Source organism: Semicossyphus pulcher, unplaced genomic scaffold (assembly GCF_022749685.1).
Source record: "Semicossyphus pulcher isolate SPU_LCO1_2020_fin unplaced genomic scaffold, fSemPul1.0.p SCAF_15, whole genome shotgun sequence".
NCBI lineage: Eukaryota > Metazoa > Chordata > Actinopteri > Labriformes > Labridae > Semicossyphus > Semicossyphus pulcher.
In genome coordinates this window covers 7,042,690-7,070,192 of record NW_027211659.1, presented here as the reverse complement: position 1 = coordinate 7,070,192, position 27,503 = coordinate 7,042,690, and the positions used below count along the sequence as shown (strand labels likewise).

The 27,503-nt window shown below is 41.9% G+C and overlaps 1 protein-coding gene across 2 annotated transcripts in view; it reads left to right on the top strand.

The window, feature by feature from the left end:
• Positions 1-27,503, top strand: part of klf12b (Kruppel like factor 12b) — a 56,038-nt gene that overhangs the window by 18,151 nt on the left and 10,384 nt on the right. Inside the window, exons 2-5 of one of the 2 annotated variants that reach the window (XM_069662752.1) lie at positions 3,098-3,180; positions 14,861-15,404; positions 19,416-19,478; positions 20,806-20,941. In XM_069662752.1, the coding sequence (XP_069518853.1) occupies positions 3,115-3,180; positions 14,861-15,404; positions 19,416-19,478; positions 20,806-20,941 (809 nt within the window). In that variant the 5' untranslated portion in view covers positions 3,098-3,114. The remainder of the gene's footprint in view (positions 1-3,097; positions 3,181-14,860; positions 15,405-19,415; positions 19,479-20,805; positions 20,942-27,503) is intronic. The other variant, XM_069662753.1, reaches the window with a different exon arrangement.

The window sequence follows — 27,503 nt, the reverse complement described above, 5'->3', positions numbered from 1 at the left end:
CCTTTCATGGCAGCAGCTGACAGTTGACTTCGGTCAAAGCTTTTCAACGTGACCTCCTCTGTTAGCTCATTACCCAGGTTTATCTCGCTGCTGTTAGCTCTTTGGTCATTACAGTCACAAGCAGAGGTATGCGCTGGCTATTGATTTCCTATGAGCAAGCTGCTGCAGGCCAGTTCATTAGGAAGGCGATCACAAACCACTGGATTAAGTGGACTGGGGGCACGCTGGGAGAGGTTGATGCTGCAAGAAAATGTGCAAGACATATTCCTTATTAGCATAAAACAGTTTTGATTAGCGTAGCATTTACCACTGAAAGATGGTTTGAGTCTTTAACTGATGATTTGAAGATTTATTTAAAACCAGGTTCAGAGCTGGTTACAAAACACGCAGTAAGAGAAAGAAATGTTCATTAAAGCATAACTAGCATCCACGATTAAACTTTAGAGACTTTCAGTTTAAAACACAAAGAATATCCAAACAATACAATATTATTGCCAAAACTAACACTGTGCCTCTTGGAGGGTTTCTAAAACATGAAATACTTCCCTCCTTGACCTCTTATTTAACCGTTTCTCCTCACTTTTTCTTACCCTAGTTTCAAAATAAAAGCCCTATTCACTATAATAAGAAACTTGAGTATTTCTTATTCTTATTTACAGTTTTAGGGATAAAAAAAGGAACGTTTTGAAAATCCCAACACCAACAGAACAGCTGCTTACAAAAAAATAGGTTGATTAAAGCAGAACTATGGCTTACCCAATTGAACTGTCAGTTTGCAGGAGTTATTTTAGTATAAAACTTATTTAAAACACAAAGAATATCTAAACAATAAAATAGTAGAATAGTAGAAACTAACCCTAACCTTAACCCTAAGACATGAAACACTCATTGACCTCTTATTTAACCTTTTGTCATCAATTTTTTGTACAGTAGTCATTTCAAAATAAAAGCCCCCTTTTCCAAAACAGTAAATTAAACTATTTCTTCTTATTTACAATTAGGTGAACCTTGGTAAGAATAAAAAAAAAGGAACGTTTTTAAAACTCCCAAAACCAACATAAGAGCTGCTTCTGACAAAAAAAGAGTTAATTAAAGCAAACCTAGCGAGTTATTTTATTTTGAAAATCACGTTAACCACAAATCATATCAAAACATTTCAATATTACTGCAGAAAATAACCTAATTTTACCGTTTCTTCTGGCTGATGTTACTGTTGTGATTGGAAAGAGGTTTTGCCTTACTAAAGTCATTTCAAAATAAAAGCCCCTTTCATTAAAACAGTAAATTAGACCACAAAGGCTTAAGGCAGTGAAGAAAAAACAAAATAAAAGCATCACAAACGACATTTTTATGATCTCTTCTCTGGAGTTAAATTTGGTGAACCTTTTTGTGGATCAAAAATGGGAATCATCTGATAAAGTGAAATTTGCCGCATGAGAAAATTATGACTTTTTTCAATAAGCGCAGGAATGACGGTCATCCTGAGGAAAACAAACCTCACTTTTTTCCGCCCCTCTCGGTGCACTCGCCTCTCCTTCTCCTTCTCCTTCTCCTCATCACATGGCTCGAGGCTGGACCGAGGCTGCAGCTCCACCCGCACAGCCGTTACTATGGCAACGCTATCTGGGCCTACCAAAGACCTGAAGCCGAAGGACATCCTGGACAACAATACAATAGCAGCACAGCACAGCCAGGGTACCTGAGGGACTTAGACCTGAGAGGCGAGATCTGGGGGTGGGGGGTGTTGTTGCAGATTGAGAGAGTAAATCCTCCCTTCTTTCTCTACACAAACACAGTCGGGATCAGGCTATTTGCTGGAGAATCTAAGAGGTAGTGGAGCGATAAATTAATTTTTTGTCACATATTTTTATTGGACTCAGTAAAAAGAAATGTTTCTGATAACTATCTTGAGTGGATTTTCTGGTGAGTAAAAAAAAAATCCTTTTTAAGAGGCCCCAGGGATGTTCTGTTAGATCTGAAATTGTCTGCATAGTTAGAGGATCATGGGATGGGATGCATAGAAGGGCTGTATGTCATTCCTGATTGGCTGAGCTTTTCATCTCCGCGCAAGAGCGGTCACGGCGGTGGCTGCGGCGAATGCAAGGATTCGGGGCCACACATCCTGCTGCTGGTGCCAGCGGAGGAGAGTAATAGAGATGTTTAGAGTCTCTTTGCCGTGCTTGCATTCCTCCATGTACTGCTGCTAAAATAATAAGGAGGGGAGGTTACCTCAGGTCGGCCCCAGCTGAGGATAACGGAACATGCATTGTTGTCATTGGCTCCATCTGAGAATCGCTCTTAAAGCCACAGGACGGAGCTGAGGAGCCGGGCACCGCTGCCCAGTTAGCAGAGATATTAAGGGGAAGAATGGACACATAAGTTTTTCTACTTTAAGTCTCTATTATCTGTTTTTATTTTTGTTGCTGTCTCTCTGTCTATCTCCACTTTCTCAGCCCGTTTGCAGCAGACAGCTGTTCACCGATGACTTTGCTTCTGCTCGAGGTTTCGGCCTGTTAAAAGGAAGTTTTTCCTCGTCACTGTTGCCAAACGTTCGCTCATGGCGGATTAATGTTGGGTCTCTTTAATTAGTACAAAAAATAAGGTCTAGACTTTGCTCTGTGTCATGTTTGTGTGTGTGTGAGTGTTACATTATCAGAAGTGTCGAACATGTCAATATTTTCCACTCTTCCTTTTCCAAGTATCAATTCTCGCAGCATTTAGAGAGAAAACATTGTCACGCTCCCTGTTGCTGTTGAGAAACCGTATATCAAAGCAAGTATTTCTATTCCATTGAAGTCTTAAGAGGATTTTATTCGGCGTCATGAAGTGTTATTAGCCCTGCAGCAGCCCACCAGGCAATTGAAAATCTTTATTACGGAGAAGAGGGCGTCACGCTGTGTACCGACTGAGTTTACACAGTTTGTGTGCATCTTTTTTGTCTGCTTTTGAGGCATAAAATTTGTGTCTATTTAAAATGTGTTTATCTCTCAGTGGGTGCGCAACATTGTTGATGTTCATGTGTGAATAACTGCGAGTGTGGGACCTGCTTAGTCATGCTAAAACACCCGTCTTACACCTCCTCTGTATCTCTTCACAGGCAGCCGAAGAAACAGGATGTTAATGCTTGACGGAATGCCTGCAGTCCGAGTCAAAGCCGAGCCCCTGGAATCGGAACAAGGGGTAAGAGAGCAGTTGTTTTCCAGACAATTCCTTTTTTTTTTTTCCTTTCAGTCTTTCCTCCTCCCGGCAATGGGCCGATAATCACTCCCAGGCCTGAGCAAGTGAGCGAGAGAGGGAGCAGGAGAGGGAGTGAGTGAGTGTGGGGGCTAAGAGGAGTGGTCGGAGAGCATGGTAGTAAGCAGGAAGAGCAGAGGAAGAGGAGGAGGAGGAGGAGGAGGAGGAGGAGAGCCACAGCTGGGGCAGGAATGCACTGGGGAGTTTCGGGGAGGCGACCGGGGCCGGCAGAGAGTCCGCGCTGGGTGAGGGTGATCGAGCAGATGTAGTCACTGCTCCGGGGAGGAGGAGGGTCACATGGGAAACTCTAAATCTTATCTGTTCCTGCCCCTCAGTTTCCCTTCATCCTCCCATACCCTTCTTTCTCACTCGCACACAATGTGTCTTTTGCACACAAACACACACAGACCACTAGACCACAACCACTACACTGTTTCTCCTCTAACACTATCGCAGCTCCATCTCTTCCTCTGTTGTTCTCACGCATGCCTCTCTTCTCTCGCAGTGCTCTCTGTCACCTCCGTGTAGTTTCCTTCCCTTTAATGTGAAACCATCTCAGAGAAGAAGTTGTGAGTTTACTTTGACTTGCACCGGAAATCTTTTGTTGTACCTTGGGCCTCTCATATAGACGACCAAGGTACCAGGCTTTCAACTAACTCTAAAGTATATGGTGCCTTTAGAAACTGCTCCTAGTGACGCCATAGAGAGGCTGAGAAAGTCAACTTTAGGTTGTGGTTGGGGGCAATGGAGGAGCCAAAAAACACAGGTCCTTCTCCTAGGAAATCTGTGTTTAAGGACCCGTGTGAATCCAAAATCAAAAGTCCCCTTAATGTTGTAACAAACCCCATTAAGTCACCATGTAACATACATTAACCATGTGTGAGACAGGAAGGAAACAGACACTATCGTTTGCAGCACTGATCGCTAACTGGAAGTGAAACAACGAGGTAGTAACATCAGGTAGTTTGACGATGCTCTTGACCTGCTTAATGTGTCAGCAAACAAATTTCATTTGCGGAGAGAGACATCATCACAAGCAACAACAAAATCACTCTCATGCCCTCTGCAGCAAAACAGCATCGCTCCGAGTATTTATGGACTTTTTATCACACTCTATCCGCTATAGTTTAATCGCTCGCTTTATGTTTGGAAAAGTGTGAGAAGTAAAAAAGGTTGTGAAAATGTGTAAGTATTTGAAAACTTTAGATTGATACGTATATTGATTCGATATCATTAATTCAAAGTGAAAACCAATGACTGTATGTAAAGATGGACGACACGTCTCCATCTACTGTCACTGTACAAAAACGAAGCCAAAATATCCCGGGTGACGGCTGCTACCATCTTGAACTGGTGACGTTTTTAGAGCCAGAGACTGCGCAGAAGAGATCGACTAGTGGAGCCGCGGTAACGATGTCCCGCCCTTTCCGCTAATCAAAACACACATTTAACATACTGAAAAAAGATCCCTCACGTCTGTGTGTTTAACAGCAGAACAGCTTCTTTGTGTTGTCTGAAGCAAACGTTCACAGATATGGGAACTTCAATAACTGTAGTGTTAAGCTGCTTTCCCACTGGACAAAAAACCTGCTAACATCCGGCTTTTTGCTTAATGGGAAAAGTTACAATCGGCATTCAGACGCGGGTCAAATGACTCTGCAGTAGACCCGGGTAATTATCGCCTCGGCTCCGATCGGCATTGATGGGAACAAGAGTCGACGCGCTAATCTCTGCTCCCTTTCTGGTTACAAATTCCGCCCATATCCGTCCAAGCAGCGCTCGAACATCATTCCGAATTTGGCAGCGCCGAGTTTGTTAAACAGACTCAATGAGTAACAGATACAAGACCTAACCACCATAACATCTTCACTGTTTAGTAACCCAGTTTTGGGGCGCATTTGTGACGTCAGGCGGTGACAAGCAGAAAAGAGACTGAAAGGAGTGTACTTCACTGGCAATGGGAAAAGAGACAATTGGCATTTGTTAACGGGTCTTCCCGGGTCTAAAAATCCTGCGTCAACTCACTATTTTCAGTGGGAAAGGGGTTTTAGTGTTAGTTACGTTTCCTCTCGCCGCTCCTCCTCTACTCTGCTAATCCGGAACAGATCGGCTGCCGTATTTGTCAACAGAGTTGTCATAACTAATTAAAACTAAACGTGTCAGAAAAACACTTGGATGTAAATCAGCAGGATAGAAACCATGTTTGAGAAAAATGTATTTGACATGTATTTTGATTTTATAGTTTGACTCATGTCCCATCCGTTAACATGGAGGAGGCGGGCTTTATGACCTATACTGCAGCCAGTCAGCAGGGGGCGATAGAGAGGGTTTGGCTTCACTTGTTATGTCGCCCATCTTTTTATACAGTCTAAGGTGAAAACTTCAATCTTTATTGTATCTTTAAAATACAGCGATTGATATATTGGCTGATTGATATGATTTTTTCTTTATATTTAAATAAATAAAATATTTTTTGTCCAAAGAATTGATATAAAATTGTATTTTGATTTAAAGCCCTATATACTTAAAAGGCCACATTGCATAATAAAATCTCATTTTTTAGCATTATTTTCAATGCAATTATATATATTGCTCATGTTAGGAATAATCCTGTTACCTCATGCAGGCATGGCCCACATACAGAGCAGCATCAGTGCTCTCTGGACCAGCATACCTCGAAATAAAGTGGTCTTGTTATGGAGAAGCTGTTGCTACGTTACGAGGGCTTTGTGTTGCTGCCACAGCTGTGTGTGTGAGCAGTGGGTGCAGGCCACTTAATATTTGTTATCATGATGAATTAGTGTTCAGTTACTATTGATTCCCATTCATAACATATCAATAATAACGTGGCCTCTAATATGTTACAGGAGCACTTTGCGGGAGAAGAGCAGAATAGTTTGTGTTGAGTCGAAAGCGAGAGCATTAGCACATGATGGATGACGAAAAAAAGCGGCAGCTGATAACCCATCGGGTTAGCTCGAGTCTTTTGAATTGTTGGTGCTTTGTATTGATAAGAATTGAATCCGTCTTTATAAACTTGACAGAGGGGAAGCAGGTGTTACTTTCCGGGTGTCCTGCTCTCAGCTGTGCTCCTGTGCTGCTACCTAATACCTGCTGTTTGAAGTCATCCTCCATACTTACAGTGATGTCAGTCACAGACAGGATGTGAGCACTGCAGCCCACACGCCTTTGAAGTGCTCGAGATTCAATCTTGCCCTATAACAGAGTGTGTGCTTCCCTTTAGACGGCAGATAGACAGTTTAGGCTGCTGCAGAAATGTGGTCTTCATTTGGGTGGCGGGGGGCCAAGGGCTTGCTGGAAATGGTCCGCCTCGTTAGACAATTCTCCTGCAAGGGGCTGGAAAATCTGCCCTGCTAACCAGTATCCCCTAATAAAGACAATGGCATGAGGACAGAGGCAGGCGGGCGGGTCGAGCATATCTTTATATGTGTGTCAGAGTGTGTGAGGAGGTGTAGCGCTTACGTACGCTGTTTGTAACAGTCAGAGTGAGAGTGGAGGTGGTTTAAGTTTTCCATTCTCGCTAGGTGAGATGTGTCTGAGAAACAAAATGCAAATATCTGTTTGTCTCTTTTATGTAACACTAAACACAGTGTTGTTTTGACCTTTAATCACAGGTGTGTTTACAGAGAAGCCACACAGGATTGGGCTTTTACCAGGTTGTCAGTAACTGACTATATTCCTCCCACAAACAGAGAAGCTACAATGAAAAGTAATCCTAACACTTTTGAACAAAGAGATAGCACCTTCTTTGTTACACAGTTGAAAACTGGCATTCATCAGAAAAACAAAACTCAATTTCTTTCCAGTTCACTCCGATGCTTTGCCACAAGATTCTTGATTGTCAAATTTTCCAAAAGAAACACAAATCCAGTGTACCACATAATTTGTTCAGAGTAATTTCAACATATTTCTCTGAAACTACAACTAGAAGGGAAACTTGAATGCTTAGCTTACATTACATTAATTTATGCTAGGAAACGGCCATACCCTTAGCTATTTCTCCATCTGTCTATGGAGTCCAAAATACTTCCTCACGATACTTGTTAGTTGTTTTGGATTGATGATTAACCGTTCAGCACAGCTAGCTTTGTTTTCTCCGTTCAATGTTAGCAAAAATAGCCTCACAACATTTAGCTAGTTTACTGATGTACTAACAGGATACGCATGTCATAGAGACTCAAAATAAAGTAAGATGAACTTTAATTTGATTCAAATATCACATTTTTTTCTTCGCATTTGAATAGTAGCTAAAATTTAGATTCACTATTGGATATGACCACTGGCTAAAGTTAGCTATTGTTAGCTAGGATCAGTTTGCTAACTTGTGCTACCTTTGCACCGTGTTAAATCGCATCACATATAAAGATTACAGTGAATTTATCAGAAGGGAATTTTAATTTGAGTCAAAAACTATATTTTCTGAATGGCCTAAAATAAAGGATCTAACGTGACAACTCTATCATGCGACTATCAGGCTAAGGTTAGCTAGCTTGGGTAGGTTTGCTAACTTTGAAGTCCTCCAGTGCTACCTTCACAATGTGTAAAATCAAATCACAGATAAACACTGCATAACTTAAGGAAATTAACCTCAATTTATTTCAGTCTGGTCACCTAAGGATAACATCTGTGAGACAAGCTGTAAGACAACCGTGGCAATTCAATTTGCTATTACTTTGTTTACATCATGGCTGCTAGTGTTCAGCAAAAGTTCAACTTACTTTAAGCAACCAGACACGTCTTATTTCTTATCAGCTGCTTTCATACAAACAATTTCTAGGAGTATTTAATTTCACACATTATTCACAGTTAAAGGATACAGATGCTGTCTATCACAATGCTAACAATGTTTGTAGCAGCTAGCCTGAGTATCCAGATGTAACATTTACATTAGGCCTTTTGCTTTGCCAATTGTTATGTTTATCTGCAAACATATGCAGACTAAAACTAATACTCATATAGATTTTTTTATGGATAAATTTATATCTATATTTGAGGATATCCTTTTAAAAAAACAATGTAACATTAAGCTAATTTAGGAGCCTTTAAATAGTTGTTCCAAAACAGAAAATAAATCCCTGCTGGACCAAGTACATGATGTTTACACTACATTGCATATATCTTTTGCATTTCCTTTCTGCTGCTTCCTTCTACACATTATTCTACGTTATTCAGAAAAACAGTACATGCAATATTTAGGCTTTCATTCACAATATACTTGCATGATGAAGTGTGTGTTTCCTTGCATCAACAGCTTGAAACATGGCTCAGCATTAAGGACTGGAACAACAAATCTGTTTTGTAAATCATTAAAATATCCTGAACAGAATTCAGATTACATTTTGGTTCAGTTTTTTAAAGTCTCTCCTTCCGGCTGCAGAACGAACTGCATAACTTTCATATCCAACCTGACACATTGGAAGACAGAAAAACACCATTTCCAGAACACTGAGATCAGTCTCAATGGGTCTAATGACTTCAAAGCCTTTAGGCCATATAGCTGGAGGCAGTCCGTGACACTCGCATCCTATACAGGACATGCAAACAGAGAGAGAGAGCACGTGCAGAGGCAGCTGGATGGTAGCCTCGGGGTCTGTCAAGAAAGGCTACAGAGAGTCGATGCAGAGGTTGATGCAAGAGAAGCACAGAGGACGTTTGACATCCCAAACATACATGTTATCAACTCATGGACATTTCTTTTGACGCGTTTCTCAAGGAAGAGTTGTGGAGCAGCAACAGATAAATGCTGCTGTTAGAAGGCAGATACATAACGAGGATCTTTTATAACGAGATGCTAGACTCTGAGGAAACACTATTTTTGAAGTCTCCCTATTTAGCATATTGTTAATTTATTTAGTTTTTAGTGTATGTTAATAACTATAAGACCTCCTGTGGGCTCCCATAAGTGGAGACCCGTGGGATAATGCGTTCTCATAGTAAAACAATGCTTTAATTGTTTTGCTTAACCTTTGTTTCACCATGAATATTACTGTTGGAGTCCTGACCAAGACAGTAGCATCATTTCACATGGAAGAAACACCAAGAACAACAGACTTACACAAACAATAATTTGATCCTGCGGGCCTCCTCACTAAACAGCATCTTCTTCTTTACTTTGCTTCCACCTCAGAGCACTCCTTGCTCACTTTTTTTCTTCAAGAACTACAACCAAAACTAATCAGTGTTTAGCAAAATTGCAAGTGCATTCACTGGTCAAATAATCCATGATCCTGTTTTCTTTTCAGTCTATGTTCATAAAATAATTCAGGGAGCAACATTTTTACCAAAGACAGAGCCGGTTTGAGGAATGACATTCTGAATGTTGCAGCTACTAAAAGTTTCAGGAGAGAAGAGAAGATAAAAAAGAAGGCAGTTCATGTGTTATGGCCTTAAATAGAAGAATGTACCATTGATTGATTAAAGTGTAGTATAAGGAAGACAAACCAATGTTCTTGTTGAAGCAAGAGACAAATCTCAACATGTTAACGCAATCCAACATTTAGAGAAGATTAAGTTGCTTACATTTAAAAAATAGCAACAGAATAAATTACTAATAAAAAGTTAATATATTAGTTTTTACTTTGCAGCTAAATAAGTTTCTAACAGTCAGTCTAATACAGTCTGGAATCAACAGTACACCTACCTACCTACCTGCGTGCCTGCTGCCTACCTACCTGCCTGCCTGCTGCCTACCTGCCTGCCTGCCTACCTACTTATCTATCTATGAAACACACTTTTCCCAGTTTCTATTTGATTTAATATCACATTTTTTTCTTCATATTTGAATGGTAGCTACATTTTTAAATATAAATTGACACCTCTATTCGACATGACCAGCAGCTAAAGTTAGCTAATGTTAGCTAGGGTTGCTTTGCTAACCTTTGCACTGTGATAAATCAAATCACAGATAAAGATTACAGTGAATTTATCAGAAGGGAATTTTGAGTCAGAAACTATATTGCTTCACCAACGTTTGATGGCAGCTAATTTAAAGGATCTAACGTGACAACTCTGTCGGGTAAGACCATTGGCTGAGGTTAGCTAGCTTGTGTAGCTAACTTTGGAGTCCTCCTGTGCTACCTTCGCAATGTGTAAAATCAAATCACAGATAAACACTGCATAACTTATGGACATTTGACGGCTTGTGCTGCCATCTTGCGATGGTGACGTCATTTGGAGCCAGAGACTGCGCAGTAGACATCGGCAGGTGGCGTTGCCGTAGCCACTTCTGCTAACCAAAACACACACTTACCAAAATACAGCAAGGATCCCGCACGCCGGTGTGTTTAACAGCAGAACAGCTTCTTTGTATTGGTCTGAGGTTAACGTTCACAGATATGGAAACTTCAATGACTGTAGTGATTGTTTGTGTTTGGTCTCCTCTCACCGTTCCTTCTCTACTCTGCTAATCCGGAACTGATCGGCCGCAGGAGCTGTATTTGTCAACAGAGCTGTTGATCATAATTTCAACAGCATTAAATAACTAATTAAAAATGAACACTTGGATGTAAATCAGCATGATAAGAACTAACTATAATGACAGAAAAGTGTATTTGGTGTGTATTTTAATTATATAGTTTGACTCATGTCCCATCTGTTAACATGGAAGAGGCGGGCTTTATGACCTACACTGCAGCCAGTCAGCAGGGGGCCCTCAAAATGTTTTGGCTTCACTTGTAGGGAGCTGTCATGTCATCCATCTTTTTATACAGTCTATGTTTGAGACACATTCGACATCATCAAATGTCTTTTACTCTTGGAGAAGCAAGAACATCGTTAAAGCAGCTTATAATGTCACTCTCAATAAGGATCATAACAATGAAGGATTGTATTAGAACAATTGCAACAGAAGCTTTTACTCCTAATTAATGCTTTATAGGGGGACTTAAAGCAAAGTATTACTAACTCTGCTAACAAACAGGGTCAACAGTGACTTATTAACTGAAAGGAAATCTGCAGCTATACATTTTTGAGCGATAAGAGTGCGCACAAATAATTCTTTGTCTGTAAACTGTGTGTCACTGCTGTCATATGACTGTGTTTACATGAGACGCCGCCCATCTGAGCTCTAACTTCCACCCCAGGGACACGTTAGCTTCATGAGTGGACAAAACAACATCATAGCTCAGAATTTGAGTTAATTAAATCAGAGCCATTCTAAAAGAAGACCTTGTATCTTTCATTCTTTTATTAATCAGCGGCTCATTAATTAGCTGTGTGGCTACAAGCTCCAGTTAAAAGAGACACCTGGACCCTCATAGTAACGTCGTTCTCTGCAGGAGCTTCCTCCTCTTGTGTCGAATCTTTCCGTATTGTTGTCTTTGCCATTATGCATGTATGTCTTTATTAAGTGGGGAGTTAGTTCTCCCAGCAGAATCCCTCAAAGTCTTTTTTCTGCCAAATATAACTTTAGAAGTATTTGCTATAAATGGTGAATTCCTTGAGGGAAGTGTCTCCGACTGAACCGCACTAAAAACAACAAAAACAATCATCCTATCCCGTCTTTCACCAAAGCTTTGTGATACCTGAGGCTTTTTATATTCTCATGATATTTAAAAAAAGATGTAATTAGTACATAAAGGTGTCTAAAAACATACTAAAAATGCATGGTGGGTGGTTTGAAGGGTGAAGCAGACCGTAATGTGCTGTGAACCTTGACCCAACATCACCGACCCTGAGCTGAACCCCACCGAGGCCCGGAGGTCATCAGAGGTCACCAGAGGGCATATTTCATGGGGTTTGTTTTCAAACGGAGGCGGAGTCACACGGGGGAGAATCACTTTTTTGATTCATGGGGTCGTAACATTTCCTGTAGGCCGGTACACAAGTCTGGAGTAAAAATAGGCTACTAGAGAAATCCGTAATTCACCGCAGATCCTCTCGTAGCCAGCGTTACATAAGCGGAAAGAAATGTGAGTCTCAAAAAAAACAAAAGCGAGGATGAAAATCCACAGTTTTAGGGCTGCAGCTGCGAGTTCAAGTTTTTTCCTTTACTTTCATGAGGTTTTTCCTGCACGATTAGTAAAAAATCCTGGATGTGCTGACTCCCTGATGGCCCTAACTGTGACTCAGCCTCTGAAAGGCTCCACTGTGAGGATCAACACTGCTCACCACACACTCTAGTACCCCTCCCACATCGAATAGTGAGTCTAGATGTGCTTCATCACGTTTAAAAAGGCTCTTATGACTTTAAAACAAAAAAAAAGGATATCTAAGGAGGTCTAAAGTTTGGGATTCGGGGGCAAGAATTGGCTAATAGTGTCCCAAGTGTCATTTTTCTACGATGTATGTTCCTCATTATCTTTTCCAAGTAAACAGGTTCCCGAAACTGGCGCAGACAGATGGAGCGCTTGTGTTACAGTCTGCTTGGTGTTAAGTGAAAGCAGCGTTGAAGGATACACTGAGCCACCAGCGTTGGCCTTAGGAGGCCCATCGCCCAGAGACAGACAGAGAGAGAGAGAGAGAGAGAGAGAGAGAGAGAGACAGTCAGGAAATTGAGCCCATATGATGTTTTTCCACCGTCACAAAGGAGATTTAGGAGAGATACGAGGGGAGCCAGGAGAGCGACGTTTTCTGTGGGAGTGATGGAAAACAGCAGGAAAAGATAGAGAGAGAAAGAGAGAGAGAGAGAGAGAGAGAGAGAGAGAGAGAGACAGCAGCCCACGCCAAGAGAGGAAAGAAAGAGAGGAAGGATACGGTGGAAGAGGGCGGTTGTGAGAGACTCTATCTTTACTCCTGCGCTTCATCAGTGGATGACATCATGCTAACTCAGGAGGAGTTGAGTGCTTGAATGAACCTGAGGAAAAAAACTGATTTCTTCTTTTTTATTTATTTTTCATGCAGTATTTTTCGTGTGTGGAGCTGAATGACCGCACAAAAACATCTGTCCTTGACCTGAGTTCATTAACATGTCAGTTAATGTACTTACATGTTGTGTGTTACAGTCAGTGAGGGTGAAGCTATTTGGATTCTTAAAACATCCTTTACTAGAGAGCCTTTCCTGAATTCAGTTATATTTTTAAATGTTCTTTTAATTGTACTTTAGGTCTTTAAAAATATCTATTTCCTATTTTTATGCCTAAACAGTATTGATATCTATTTTCTTTTAAAACTCTAGGATTTTATGACCTGTCTGTTTTATTTTGCTGCCCTTATGACGGACTTTGGAACTTGGGTTTGAAAAGTGCTTTTTAGATAATATATTTAAATATTTAAATTGAAATATTTATTTCCTATTTTTTTTCCTTTTTTATATTTAAATTAAAATATTTGTTTCTTATTTATTTCCTTTTTTTTAATATTTAAATTAAAATATTTATTTCTTATTTATTTCCATATTTTTTAATATTTAAATTAAAATATTTATATTCTATTTATTTCCTATTGTTTTATATTCAAATTAAAATATTTATCTTCAATTTTGTTACAGTAAAATTAAAATATTTATATTCTATTTATTTCCTATTTTTTAATATTTAAATTAAAATATTTATGTCCTATTTTTTACCTGAACAGTATTGATCTATTTTCTTTTAAAACTTGATGATTTTATGACCTCTCTGTTTTCTTTTGCTGTCTTTGTGAAGCACTTTGTAACTTGTAATGTGAAAAGTACAAATTACTTCACACAGGAAGAAGCTGAACCACAACAAAGCTACTTAATGGAGAAATCTAGTCTGTTTTACTAAAGCTATTTAGAAAACACAGTTAAAGCTACTTTTATTTTAATTTTTTTAATGACATTGAGAGCATTTTCATCATGTGAAACAAAATTATATTAAAATGAAATACAAAAAATGAAAAAGTTAATTGCATTTAAGAAAAACTGGCCACCTGGGGCAGCGGTTTAGCTCAGTGGTTAAATTGCGCGTCCCATGTACCAAGGCTACAGTCCTCAATGCAGCTGCCCCCAGGACTCCCACCCTCGGTGTGTCATCCCCTCTCTCTCTTCCCTTGCTTCTGACACTATCCCCTGTCCCCTCTCAATTAAAAGACTGCCCAACCCACAGGCCATACGCTACCTAAACCAAACCAAAACAATAAGTACATAGTTGTTATGGGAAAACAGAAGGAATGTTATGTCCATCAGTCAGACACCTGCCTCTAGTCCAGGTGGGAGTACTGCACCAAGTGAGATGGCTAACAACAACTTTTAACAAATAGCGATAATCAATTAATGTGACAAATCTTGATTCTAAACTTTACAATATTAGAGCCAAATGAAAATTGAGAGCTGACAATCTAACTTCCTGGAAAACACCTGAAATCCAAACCTGCCCGAAACAAAACGTTTCCATCTCAGCTTTTTACAGCGACAAAAGAAATGTTATATTATTGTTTTATTCATATCTAGTTTTTGTAAGTAAAATGGTAATGAAAAAAATAATTAAATTCAATGTTTCCTTCTTTTAATGGCCCGAAATAGTTTGTAGTTATAGGAGTTAACTACATAAAAAGCTTGAACTTGAATCACTCTGCAAATATGAATGAAGCTGCAAAATGTAGTTAGACTTAATTAATGAATTTCAGTCTGTCACATTTTAAAGCTTCAAAAATGAGTCAGTGGATGAAAACGTAACACTCATGTCTCTCTTTTCCTCTCCCACAGTCACCCAAAGTGCGCCCTTATTCTGCGATGGACGGCGTCCCCTTCTTCCTCAGCAGAGTGAAACCAGAACCTCCAGAAGACCTGCTCGCTCACGACCTGCACTTCCACACACAGACCGAGCCAGTCGACCTGTCAATCAACAAGCCCCGCCCCTCTTCTTCATCCACCACCCCCACCACCACCTCATCATCTTCCCCCCTCAGATCCGCCTTCTCCCCGTCTTCATTATCGTCGTCATCCTCCTCCTCCTCCTCTCCGTCAGTCATCACCTCAGCCGCGTCGGTGCTCACGCCGGGCCCTCTGGTCGCCCCTGGATCCGGGGTCAGAGGTCAGCCCTATTTGCACATCCTGCACTCTGTGCCGCCGCCTCCGTCCAGCCCTCTGAGCCTGCAGGGAGCAGGGAAGCTGGCCAGCCATGTTCATCGCATCCCGGTTGTGGTACAGTCACTGCCCCTCATGTACACCACGGCCGTTCGATCCCCCTCCAGCCTCAACAACGCCATCATGCTACCTCTGCTGGACGAGGTCAAAAGCCAGGGCAAAGGTGAGGACACGCTCGATGAGTTTACTCCATATTCATACGGCTGACTGGGTTCTCGTGGGATTACTACTCAAGCTTTTTTCGTCATTTACAGTTAGAAATGTAGGAGAAGGTGTTCCAGCAGTTATTTAACTCTTAAACTACTGGAGTACTGTCACTACCAGAACAGCCAAAGCAGTCATTCTGCCTGTTTACAAGATATGTGCATATCATTTCCAAACTCATTGTAAAACCTAAGAATAAATGGATCATGTAAAGGTAGGTAATGCAATAGCTGCAGAAAGGGTACAAATAAACATCGTGAAAGCTTCTCAGATAAATAACCTGCAGATATTGCAGAGGTTGAATTAAATCATATGAATTATTTCATTTGAAAAAGAAGAACTCATTTTTTCCTCCTTGTATCTGAGGACAATAACAACACAATAACTTCCTAAAACATTACTAATCTTATAACTTGCCGTTATAGCTGTGGAGAAGCAGCTCGGCGTTTCACCCATTCTACATTCCTACAACACCCAGCGTGCATTGCACCCCTCCCTTTGAAAGGAATGACCCAGCGAGAGACGCTGGAGTGAAATACTCCCGTTTCGCTGCAGGCAACGGCTCAGATTCCGAAATACGACGAGAATATACCGGTGGATCGTCTAATAAATCTTTGGTTCTGCAGTTTACATTTCGACCTGACGATTTTGAACGAGACATGACATTGGAGGCGGGCGTCCTAGATTGAGGAAGTGTAGTTTAGCCGATCCCTGGCCTCCGCCAGATGATGCGTTTTACGTAGACCCCCCCCCCCCCCCCCCCCCCGGTGGAGGTTTTCCAGGGCCCAGTGGAGAAGCGGTTAGCGTCCTCCAAAGGCACAGAGCAAAATTGCATTTTTTTCCTACCTTAATGGCATTAGCTCCCCATAATAGCCTGATAGGACTGAGGTTGAAAATCGGCAAAAGTATTAAACACATATATACCACAAAATGTGCTAAAATGCAAGGAAGCAAGCTTTTTTAGGGAGCAATATTTGTTTTAGTAAGCAATAACATGCCGACATATTGTAATAAACCAGCACACTAAATTGAAATCACATTGAAAGTATTCCTTTCTCAGCTGCCTCACTTGAAAAAGATGTTTGGAGGGCAATTTTCACCTTGCTTTTAAGTCAAAGCTAAAACTTTGCTTTGTAAAAACCACCTCTAGATACTTTTTACTAGGTAATGATTACATGCATCATCAAGAGCAGGAAAATAACACTAAAGACACTACTGTCTATAATGCATGAAGTCAAAATGACTTAGTGTTTATCTAGTCTTGCGACCACTCAAAGCTGCTTTTACACAACATGTCACATTCACATATTAATGGCAGAGGCTGCTTGCTAAAGTGCCCAACTGTCAATTAGTCATCACATTCACCGTTGGCACCATTCACCGGGAGCAATTTGGGTTTCAGTGTCTCGCCCAAAGACACTTAGACATGAGGGAGCTGGGGATCGAACCACCAACCTTCCGATTGAAAGACGACAGGCTCTACCACTGAGCCACAGCCGCCCTCTTCATATATCGAAGTAACAATGGATGAATAAAAATATAGGCTGCACAGTGGTGCAGTGTTACGCTCTGTTGCCGCACAGCAAGAAGATTCCTGGTTGAAATCCCAGCTCGGACGTAGTGGCCCTTTCTGTGTGGAGTTTGCATGTTCTCCTCGTGCCAACTGATGCAGACCTTGTGCTGCTGCCTGATCGCATTAGTTTTACTTAGAAACATGAGCCGGCTTTATAGAGGCATATTCTTATAAATCAATTAGCAGTTTTCAACCATAACAGCATACTTCATTTTTCTTTTTTAGCGATGCTTTAAAGGCTCCCAAAATAATCAAACATTATTTATAAACCTTTTCAGAAATGGAACTAAAAGCAGTAGATACATGATTAGGCTGTTTCTGGGTCAAAGGAACGATGTATTACAAAGACAGGAACATGCTGGCATCAGTCAGTGGAGAAATACTTGTAATACTTTTGTGATGTAGCTCGAGATCTCCCAATGACAAGCTGTTTATGATGCTATATTTGTCTGCCCAGATGCCCTACTGTCTTTAGTCAAAGAACTTGCAGACACAACTCTGTGAGAGCCGACTCTGTGTGTGTGTGTGTGTGCGCGATCTTTTGGAGTCGGCCCCTCAGGCGATAATGTTCCCTCCTCAGAGTGAAGATGAGGTTTGCAGGTTGAAAGGCTCTCCAGTCTTTAACTGACAGAGATTTCACTCGGCTGTCTTAAATAGCCTCTGGCGCGGGTAACCAGGGCCACACCGGGCGTTACCTTTTCTTTCTGACGAGAAGTAAACATGCGAGGCGGTTTCAGCATTAGACCTCGCCGGCCTGGCTTACGCTGTGTTATTGGTTTTCTCTCTGGGTGTGGTTTTTTTACTGCCAGCCGCTGGGAGCGGGTCTACAGAAGGTGTTTCTGTCCCAAGTCTGAGGCGTACACGAGGCAGCTGTTGGTTTTAGGAGAGGTTGTGAATCCCTGCAGGACGGACGGGACACACTGTAACTCACAGTCCTGCATGCGCTGTGTGTACAAACAAACAGATATGTGTGATTAAAGCTCAGACGGACACTCGGCTGCATGGGTGTGGTGGTCCCCTCAGAGATGGGCGTTTTAAATGCTAAGGGGAGGAAAGGAAAGGACAGAAAAAAAACAAGAGTTGCATAAGAGGGTGTGGATGGATATTGAAGATGGGTGGCACTTCTGCAAACACATGCACGCACATATATACACACACAGTCCAATCTCGGCTGCCTCTGCCCAGCTCTGAAGGCACCGAGCACAAAGGGAACAGGGTGACTGAGTGTCGGATGCTGGGTGTGGCGATACAGTCACTTTTAATGAGCTAGCAACCAGAGGACAAACACAACGTTTGGATGTTTATTGCACTTAATATGACCTATTGAGAACATTTGAATTTAAATTCCCACAGTCAAAGGGAAATCAGATTCTGAACTAGTTTAATTGGCCAAGTGTGTGTGCATGTGACTCCAGTTACATTGCTCTCAATGTACAGACACAAATAGACATACTTCGCTTAAAACAAGGACACGTTCCACACACTACACACTTAAACGACTGTGTGCAGGCCAATGACTGTACACACAGATGCACGACGCGTCTCCATCTGCTCTTATTGTACAAAATTGAAGCCAAAATAGCCCCCTCGTGACGGGCGATGCCATCTTGCGACGATGATGTCATTTGTAGCCAGAGTTACGCAGTAGAGATTGGCGGGTGGAGCCACTTCCGCTCACCAAAACACTCACTTAAATTACCGAAAAAAACCAGCAAGGATCTCGTACGCCTGTTTAACAGCAGAACAGCTTCTTGTGTTGGTATGAAGCAGACGTTCACAGATATGAAACTTGAATGACTGTAGTGATTGTTTTAGTTACGTCTCCTCTCGCCGATCCTCCACCGGAACAGATCGGCTGCAGGAGCTGGATTTGTCAACAGAGCTGTCAATCATCCTTTTTACAGCATAAAATAACTAATTAAAAGTAAACTTATCATAAATATGAACACTGACATAAATCAGCATGATAAGAACTAACTATAATGACAGAAACCATGTTTGAGGAACATGTATTTGGCGTGTATTCTGATTTTATAGTTTGACTCATGTCCCATCTGATAACATGGAGGAGGCGGGCTTTATGACCTATACTGCAGCCAGTCAGCAGGGGGCGATAGAGAGGGTTTGGCTTCACTTATAGGGAGCTGTCATGTCGCTCATCTTTTTATAAAGTCTATGGTACAGGCCTATAGATATAAATATATATAAAAAAGTATTAATATATATTTACATTCTTTAAATAACACAACAACAACAACACTTGAAGACAGGAGAGAATAGACAGCAAGGCAATGGAGAGTGCAGATTATGAATCAATCAAAACAATGACATATAATATCTTTGTTTGGATATAATACAAGTTGTAGGTCTCATATTATCTTTGATTTTACATTTCAGGTGTCACCTTTTGTGAGCGACATCAGGGGAGTTACTTATTAAAGCCAACTCCCTGGATATCAGGTTAGATTTACCTTATTTGGCTTCATCCAAACCAAACAAGCATTTTCAATGATGCAACTCTCAGTCATACTAAAACCTTCAACATTGATACAGAAACACGAGCACACGCACACACACACACGCACACACGCACAGGTTGGCCATCCTCTTTAAGAGAGGGCGGGTACCCTCTTCCTTTCACTGCTGTCTCCCTGTCTCCGGCAGCAGGTTGCCATGGAAACAGGGCTTGACTGGAAACAACAGGAGAGAAAGAAAGAAAGAAAGCCGGTGCTCTGCCCACCTCTCCTCCACTCCTCCTTTGTGTCCCCTCGCTCGAAAATACTCCCCCCCCACACTCCCCTCTCCGACACAACGATGCATTTCTAACTAATTACAGGTTTTCCACCGGGGGGAGGCAGCCTGGTGACCACTCTGCACTTCTTCTGTAGTCCACGACAACACTTAGAAACCTTTAAACGCACAAGCTACAGCGGAGTTACAGCATTTCTATGTCCCCCTCAGTAATAACAGCATGTCTGCTCCTAACTGTAGACCCTTATTATGGGCCATTATGGCCACGGTCTCGGCTGAGAGGGCAGAGGAGGTGAAATCCTGATAGCTCATGAAAGCAGCAGGCTTACAGAACCCGGTGGACAATGTATCACAATATATATTTTTCTCATGATTACATCTTCCGAACAAGAAATATTATTGTAACATCTTCCCCGCGCAGCCTCCGAGCTGTGTTTTCTTCCTCTAAAATCCTCTATAAGTCAATTAGTGTTTAACCCAGAGGATTTCCATCAACTTTATTTTGACAGCGACTCTCTTATTTTCTTAACATCCATCTCTTGAGTTCTCCAGGATGTACGCCGCCTGTGTCCGTCGAGACGGAGATGACAGAATGGCTGCGGGCTCTGGCAATATATCCAATGAGTTGTCCAGGGGAGAAGTTGTCACAACTTGTGGGAAAGATGTAACTCTGTCATGTAGCTCCAGAGATAGAAAAAGCCCGGCGCTCATTGGCTCAGAGGGTCGGGGTTGATATCTCGCCGGCCAGTCAAATGTTTGACTCTTTTTTTTTTCCGGTTACTGTGCAAAAAGAGAGGAATCAAAGACAGGGATGAAGCTAGCTGGCTAATTATCAGGATGTTCTGTGAAAAGGGTCCAGCAGCGAGATGGATTCAGACTTGTGTTGTCTGCAGGCTTTTTGTGTGGAAGTTTGTCATTATTGTGAATATGACTCTCTGTCAGTTGCACATGTAAGGAACCAGAGAACTGAATCATGCATGCACACATACTTTTAACATTTATTTTAACCCACTGACTCCTCTGTGTGTCCCCGCAGCACATTTAGACCACAACGGCCTCTCACCGAGGCAGATCAAGAGTGACAGCGATGACGACGACCTGCCAAACGTGACCTTGGACAGTGTTAACGAGACCGGCTCCACCGCGCTGTCTATAGCCCGCGCCGTACAAGAGTGAGTATCATGATCTGTGCCCATGTGTGACTTTTTCTCCTCTGCTGGCCCTCACAGATCTAAAAACAATCTCTGTCTTAGCTGTTATTTCTGTTCTGTAAAGTCACAGGGAGATATTCGGGATGTTTGGTCTTGTGCTTTACACCCGTTACTGTTGGCTGCTGTGAAATTTTGTTTTATTGGTGTTTTTGGTGTTTTTTGTATCACCATTATAGTATTCTTACATATTTTTCTTTACCAACTCTTCCTCAAAATATCACACACCCAAATAGCAGTTACATTTTTAATTTAGCTACTGTACATATATATATATATATGTATATATATTTTGCAGACGTTTTGCTAAAAAGGGGAAATCTGAAATTGTGACACAAAGGCAACAAAAAACGTTTCTAATTTTCGACACGAGGGAATAGTTTGGAAGTGAGGCGTTTCCACAGGATACCACATGTCTGCTGGGCTAGGACAGACCTCTGTGCTCGGGTTAGGTTCAGGGCAATCTCGGATCCCATCGGCTATAGTCTGATGACGATATAGCCTCTTGGGACGATGGTGAACATGCCTGGGCATGTACCCAGCAGTTAACGACTTCCTTTTCCGCGTGCTGCATTGTTTACAGAAAGAGAGTCGTACCTTTGTCGAAATTTCAACATCATGATGCAGATTAGTATAAAGTTAAAATTAAGCTTTGTCAGGTCTGTCCTCAAGAGGAGAAAACAACTTTTTAAATGCCCGCTTGTTGAACGGAGGTCGGATCGATCATTTCTGATGCATTCGAGGAAGTCAGGAAAACGGCTTTTGTGACACTGCGTCAGGGAATTTATCTCAATATGAATTTTAGATCTAGAGCAGATTGTTAGCTGTTAGCATGCAGATGTCTGTTTATAGAGATTAATAAAAAGCTAAATCATCGTCAGATAGCCGCTGGTGGGATGTCATTACGGCGCATTACGTTCCGCCTGCTTTCGCTCTCCTCAGGGACTGTTTTTCCTGCATACGCCGCAGCCTGCTGATACGTGATTGGTCAATATTACTCAGACTACAAGCGTAGTACAAAAAGAAACCAGAACACTTCAAATCCACTTCCCTTCCTACAGATTCTACATTTCTATGTAGAATTGTAGATCATTTGTTTCTGTAAATATGTATTGGAGGCCTGCTTTGTCAAATATTTTTGAATGCTCCCTCGGCCAAGGACAGTTTTTTGAGAGATCCCAGAAGAAGATGTGCTTAGTTAGTCTGTTATTCGGCATGTTGATCAATCTGTTCCACAGTCGCAACACGTCACCCTTATGCTGCACCTCACATGGTTCCCACCCCATGTATATGAGGTATATGTAGATCTCTATTAGGGGCTTTTATTTTGAAAATTTAGTCCTCTGCAAGGTATGTAGTTCCAGTCTGCCAGGGAGCTTTTTGCTCTAAAGATATTTCTCATCTTAAGAAGGGATGATGATGTTTATTTAGAGAATTTGAGGAGGAATTTAGAGTTTTTAAAATCAAACCTGAAAGTTTTAAAAAGTTTGTCTAAACTGTAAAAACGAGAAAGCTACTCCGCACGTTAAGTTGAAAAATCACAGCTCTTCAGAGTTCAGAGTACAGATGTTTCTAATGTTTACCCCGACACTGCTCTTTGTTAGTCACCCTGGATGAGAGCGTCATTTACATACAAACCTCGTGTTGCGTTGTGCACTTTATGTGTGCCTTTGTAGCTGCACTTCCACATTGGATGCATCTGCGTGGGCGTGAATCTATATGCCCGGCTGCATATGGCTCAGACATACTTTATGCCCTGTTCGGCCTACAGACATCACAGCTCCTGTGGTGCCAGTCCATCTGTGTTGAATGAAAAGTCTCCTCTCTCCAGTGGACGGCAGCTTCCAGTCTCCTGATCAGAAACAGGAAATCAGACGCAGAGAAACACTTGGCTCTGCCCTGCCCTACTCCCTCTGCTTCACATAAACCCAGAGCAGTCAGAACCAGCAGCCGGGCCAGACTCGACTTAATACCCACAGGACTTTTAGACTGCGAGGAAAGTATTCCAGGACTCTGTAAGAATCCTGCTAATGATGTAGCAGCGTTAACAAGGCTGAGGCTGACGGTAGCCGAGCCCCAACTGGCAGTGTTTTGGTGGTAATGATTCAGCTTAAAGGGCTGATGTTGTGTACTAGTTATTGTATTGTTTGTTTGTGCACTGCCTGCTGTGTGAGCATCTACAGTAATAAAACTCAACCGTGTGCAACCAGAGACTGCTTAAAAGAAGTGGATGTAGCCTGTTGGTTTCAGACATGAAGCCTTAAAAGCTGCATTCTTTCTCACGGCCAGCAGGGGGCGACTCTACTGGTTGCAAAAACAACTCAGAATAGATGAGATGAGATAATGACCCACTTCTCACTTGATTTATTACCTTTGTAAACATTTTCCTAATGACTTCATTGCAGCAGGCTGCTCATTTTGTGAACTATGGGAACTATTGAGATTTAACTTGACGATGAAGCAGGGTACATTTTAAGGGCGTGGCTGCCTGTGATTGACAAGTAGCTTCCAGAGCGACCTTTTGACCAAGATGTAGACGAAGCAATAAGGGCTGCAACAAAGATTTAATTTTGAAATCGACAAATCTGCTTATTATTTTATAATTAATTGTTTATTAAATGTCACAAAGTTTTAAAAAATGGGGGTGCTGGTTTAGCTCAGTTAGTAGATATATATATGTTTACATATAGACACATTGATCGCAGACTTGACTCCCAGTCTGCCGATCGTTTGGTGCATGTCATCCCTCACTCTCTCCTCCCTACATTTCCTGTCTCTCTTTAGCTGTCCTATAAATAAACGCAAAAAATTAAATAAAAATAATATTTACAAAAAAAAAAGTAAAAAAAAAGAAACTTAATTTCTCAGAGCCAACAGTGACATCTTGAAATTCCTTTATTTGTCAAATAAGTTCAACATCCACATTTACAAAATTACAAAAAGCAGCAAATCCTGACATTCAAGAAACTAGAACCCGCAAATGTTAACATCCTTCACCCATCACCACAACAATTCATTAAAGGAGCAGTTCGCCCCTGGAAAAAGCCACTGTCAGTCAAAGCTGGTGTTCTCCGTAATCGATAGACGCAATAATATTTGAAAGTGGCGCCATAGCTGTGGAGAAAGATGTACAAACAGCTTGTGGTTTCGCTCATTCTACATTCCTACAACACCCAGCGTGCATTGCGCCCCTCCCTCTGAAAGGAACGGCCCAGCGAGAGAAGCTGGAGTGAAATACTACAGGCAATGGGTCAGAGTAACTAAAACACTCTTCGGGTCTGCAGTCTACATTTCAAACCTGACTATTTTGAACGAGACATGACGGAAGCGGGCGTCCTAGATTGAGGAAGTGTAGTTTAGCATGCGCCCTCCACCAGTCTATGTAAAACGCGTCATCTGGCGGAGGTTTTCCAGGGCCCATTGGAGAAGCGCGTAGCGTCCTCCAAAGGCACAGAGCAAAATTGCTTTTTTTCCCTACCATAATGGCATTAGCTCCCCATAAGAGCATGATAGGACTGAGGTTGAAAATCGGCGAACTGGCCCTTTAATTACAAAAATATCTGGTGATTAATTTTCTTTTGATTGATTAATTATTGCAGCATAATCTTAATGCATGTACACTAATCCAAATGTGGTCACTTCTGGCTCAAGAATCCAAGATGGCGACGGCAAAAATGCCAAAATCCAGGCCTCCAAACAGCAGTTCACAAACTACTTCCGCTTCTTTCATACAGTCTATGTTTACAACACATTGTGGTAGAAACTTGTTCTCTTATTCTGTGCTACAAGTAGAGGTTGTCATGTTCCACACTCTCCCTCTCTCTTTCTTCCACACACACACACACACATACACGAGCAGAGGCTCACTGGAGGACTCAGGTTTCCGTGCAGGTTATTGAAAGGGACAGGCGTGCCCCTGAGTGCCACACGTGGGCACCGGGTGGTCAGAGGAGAACAGAGGAGAACAGAGGTTGGCAGGACCCAACCTTTCACAGGCCGAGCTTTCACTACGGAGAGAAATCACCAGCCAGGCCTGAGCAGTGCCCTGCCAGGGCCTGCCCACACACTCTCTCCTCTGTGTGCAAAGTGCAGACTGTGCTGTGTGGAGATCTCTGCTCCTGTGTGTGAAAAGTGTGTGTGCACGTCTGAAAGTATTAATCCTCCTGTGTGTGTGTGTGTGTTTGCACTGTATGCACGCACGTGTTTCTGCACAGTGGACAGAACAGCTGGTTCCAGAAGGAGGTCAGCCATTGTCAACAGGAACACACACTTGCATGTTTGCCTGTGAAAAACAAAGCAGTCTGCAGCCTTCTTCAGTTACACGCCGGGTTTTCTGGCCACATAGAGGAAGAGTGCGAGTTCTGTATTGACACGACACATACGACAGAAGCCGACAGCACTTCTTTGAAATGTATCAGTAGAAAAATGTGCGCGCTGCGAGTGTGGAAAGAACGGCTTTATGTAATTCAGTATCCACATTTACACAAGCAGCCATCCAGAGAGCATCAGAGGAGAGGAGTGTTAGGGCGGAGGATGGGAGTGCCTGCAGCTTCCAATCCAGGTATCCATATATAAATAAATGAGTGAAAGAGGGAGTGAGAGTGCGAGTGTGTGTGTGTGTGTGTCATGTGCTTCTTGGGCAGCCTCCTCCATATTCATGCATCTCCCTGGGGACGGGCGGATCGGCTATTGTGGGAGAGCACGAGTGGAAGAGGGGAAGACAGTTACAGAGAGAGAAAGAGAAGGTGTGTGTGTGTGTGTGTGTTGAGGTTTAGGGGCTTGTGTAGGATGGGTTGTCTCTGCTGAAGTCTGGCTGGTCCCCAAAGACCTAGGGGCCACGGAGCAGAGCAGGTGGAGGGAGGGCAGGGGGGTTAGTATCCTCAGACAGGTACAGGAATGCCCAGTGGGCAGTCTTCCAACGCACACACACAAACACACACAAACACACACAAACACACACTTCCTTTCCTGTTTTCCTGATAAATCCAGCATTGCTGTAGGTCTGTTTCAGGACCAAACAGCGCTTTGTTTCTGTGTTAAAACCGCTCATTGTTACGACTTTGTTTCCTTTGACAAGTTGCAACAATATGTTTGCATTGTGGGAAACAGGTTACAGGTGACACACACACTCACACACACACACTCTCCCTCGCTGCTTCTTTTCATCTCCGTCGTGGATAAAGAGGGGTAAAAAAAAAAAAAGAGGAAACAAAGAAGCTAAACAGAGGTCAGCTTTGTTTGAAATGGTTCTCGGCTGTACTTCCTATTTCTCCCTCTGCTCCGCTCTCTCCCCTTTCGGAGGCACAAACACACACATTCACACACAGAAATGTTGCCGTGGTGACACACAGAGTTCAAGGCAGTGTGAGTTTTGGCCCCTGGGCTCACATGAGGAAATACAACAAATTGATTCACACAAAATAGCTATGAGACATGCAGCCAGAGAAGTGTGTATAGGAATAAATACATCCATTTTACAATTTGTGTTTGTTGATTTTGCCACAATTTATGTCTTAATAATTAAAAAACAAAATAAAAACACAAACTTCTCCTTGGTATTTTTGGTCTTGGTAATTTGAGGTTGGTGGAAAAAATCAGCACAGCATAATATCGTGATATTTTGAAGGGCAATATTGTATCGTCGCGCGGATTTTAAAAAAAAGATCACTGTAATATATGAACGAACTAAAATAAGGGAAGTGAAACATTTGCTTTTTGAGTCCACTATATGGTGCTCTGTATTTTTTTTGTGAGGTCAGCAGGTTTTTATAACACTATTAGTCAGTTTGCTTTTGATTCTAATATTGCTCAGTTTCTTTCTCTTTGGCGGCACCTATGGCAAAAAACTGTAACTGCCGGAGCACACTTCCCAGATATCCAGACAGTGTCGCATGTGTGACGTCCACGGTTGGCTCCGGTTGTAACTCTTGATTTTCCTGGCTGACGGTCGCTTTCCTTTTCAGACTGTTTGCTTCATCTGAGCGTCGAGTTTGTTTCTTTTTCTTTGGATTTTCACTTATTGTTGAAGTTGTATCTGTAGTCATCCATCTTTTCTTTGTTTGTTCAGCCATAGTAGATTACTGTTTACTTGGAACACTTGCAGAGACCGGAAAAGCAGCCGCTTAGCTCCGCCTACCCTCTCTGGCAGACCAACCACTGCTGGCTGATGGAAAACGCGTCACTAACTGGGCGCCGCTTCTGATTCTTTCCGTGAAAGTCGCCACAGACACCCAGTCTGTAATACTGCGAATGCAAAGGCTTTCATCAGTGGGCCATAGGCTCAATCACCATTGTGTTACCTCATTCAGCGATAGATAGAGACTTAACAGACATTTATTTAAATGAAAATCTTTGAGATCATTACTTTAAATCTACAGACCGAAAAATGTTGTGTTTTTGTTGTGCACATTATTTGCAATTTAAAATGTGTAATTAATTAGAATTTATTGCGATAAATAAACAATATTCAGTAAAAATATCTTAATGTCAGTAAAGCATCGTGATAACATCGTATCTGGTATTTTTA